Consider the following 1,019-nt stretch of genomic DNA (forward strand, 5'->3'; position numbering starts at 1 on the left):
CTGTCGTTATGTGTTAACACAGTACGTTTTCTATCAATACCAATGTATGTTGGTTACAGGCAAACTTATTCAAATAAAAGAAAATAGAAAACTTAAAAAACAAATCATGGTTCTGTCAATGAGTATGAACAAAACATCTATTTGTTTTTTATTCTAACCTGCGAGAAAATTCAATTAGGTAGAATTTGAAAATTGTATTCAAACATTATTCAAACGTTATTCAATGGAAATTTGAAAATGTTTTCTCAATCAATTAAAAAGATATAGGACAGTTATTTATTACATCAATGCAGAACACTATTCCTTCGGTTGTCATACACATATATATTTCAAGTGTCTGAAGGACTCTGAATGTCCAGTAAAATAGGGGGAAATGTCATCAAGCAATTCGGTAAATTATTCACATCCTCAGAGAAACTAAATGAAGTGGAACAGACGGCCGGTCGTTGTTCACTATTTTAAAAAGACAAAAAAAAAATGGTAAAACAAACATCAAAATTCAATCAAACCCACATTTTCATGACATATTTAATGAGTCTAGTAAATATGCTATTTATTTCTTAAACATTGTATTTGTTGTGGTTTGGCATGTACGCCAAACATAACTACATAAAGATATATCACAGATGAACAACCATACAAAGACCCCCTGCAAAGGCCATTTGATCCCTCCAAAAGTATAAAATAACTAAGTTTTAAAGAAATTCTAATAATTCAAACATAAACATGATAACTTTCATCTCTACAACGTTAAACAGCTTTCCAAATATTTTGAGGATTAGGTTGCTATTCGAAGTATCATTGACAGTTTCTCTCCAGTTCTAGTTTCTATGCGTTTTCTTGGTTACATTAAGAGGGTATGTTTTGTGTGAGAGTGATAAGTTACAGGGAAATGCAATGATGTATCAAATCTTTAACAATGACGTCATGAATACAAAGGCCATTAGTACACTGTATGGCAGTGATGTTAAACAAAGGTGGAAGCTAGTATCATTTCGTTTTTTGATAAATTAATCTTC

General features: G+C 31.0%; 1 protein-coding gene across 1 annotated transcript in view; it reads right to left on the minus strand.

Moving 5' to 3' along the window:
- Positions 1-11: 11 nt before the first annotated feature.
- The window catches only part of LOC110452935, a 24,582-nt gene continuing 23,574 nt past the window's right edge, over positions 12-1,019 (minus strand). The window contains exon 7 of the mRNA XM_021501705.1: positions 12-453. Coding sequence (XP_021357380.1) covers positions 451-453 — 3 coding nt within the window. The 3' untranslated portion in view covers positions 12-450. The remainder of the gene's footprint in view (positions 454-1,019) is intronic.

The sequence above is a fragment of the Mizuhopecten yessoensis genome, unplaced genomic scaffold (assembly GCF_002113885.1).
Source record: "Mizuhopecten yessoensis strain PY_sf001 unplaced genomic scaffold, ASM211388v2 scaffold793, whole genome shotgun sequence".
NCBI classification, from domain to species: Eukaryota; Metazoa; Mollusca; class Bivalvia; order Pectinida; family Pectinidae; genus Mizuhopecten; species Mizuhopecten yessoensis.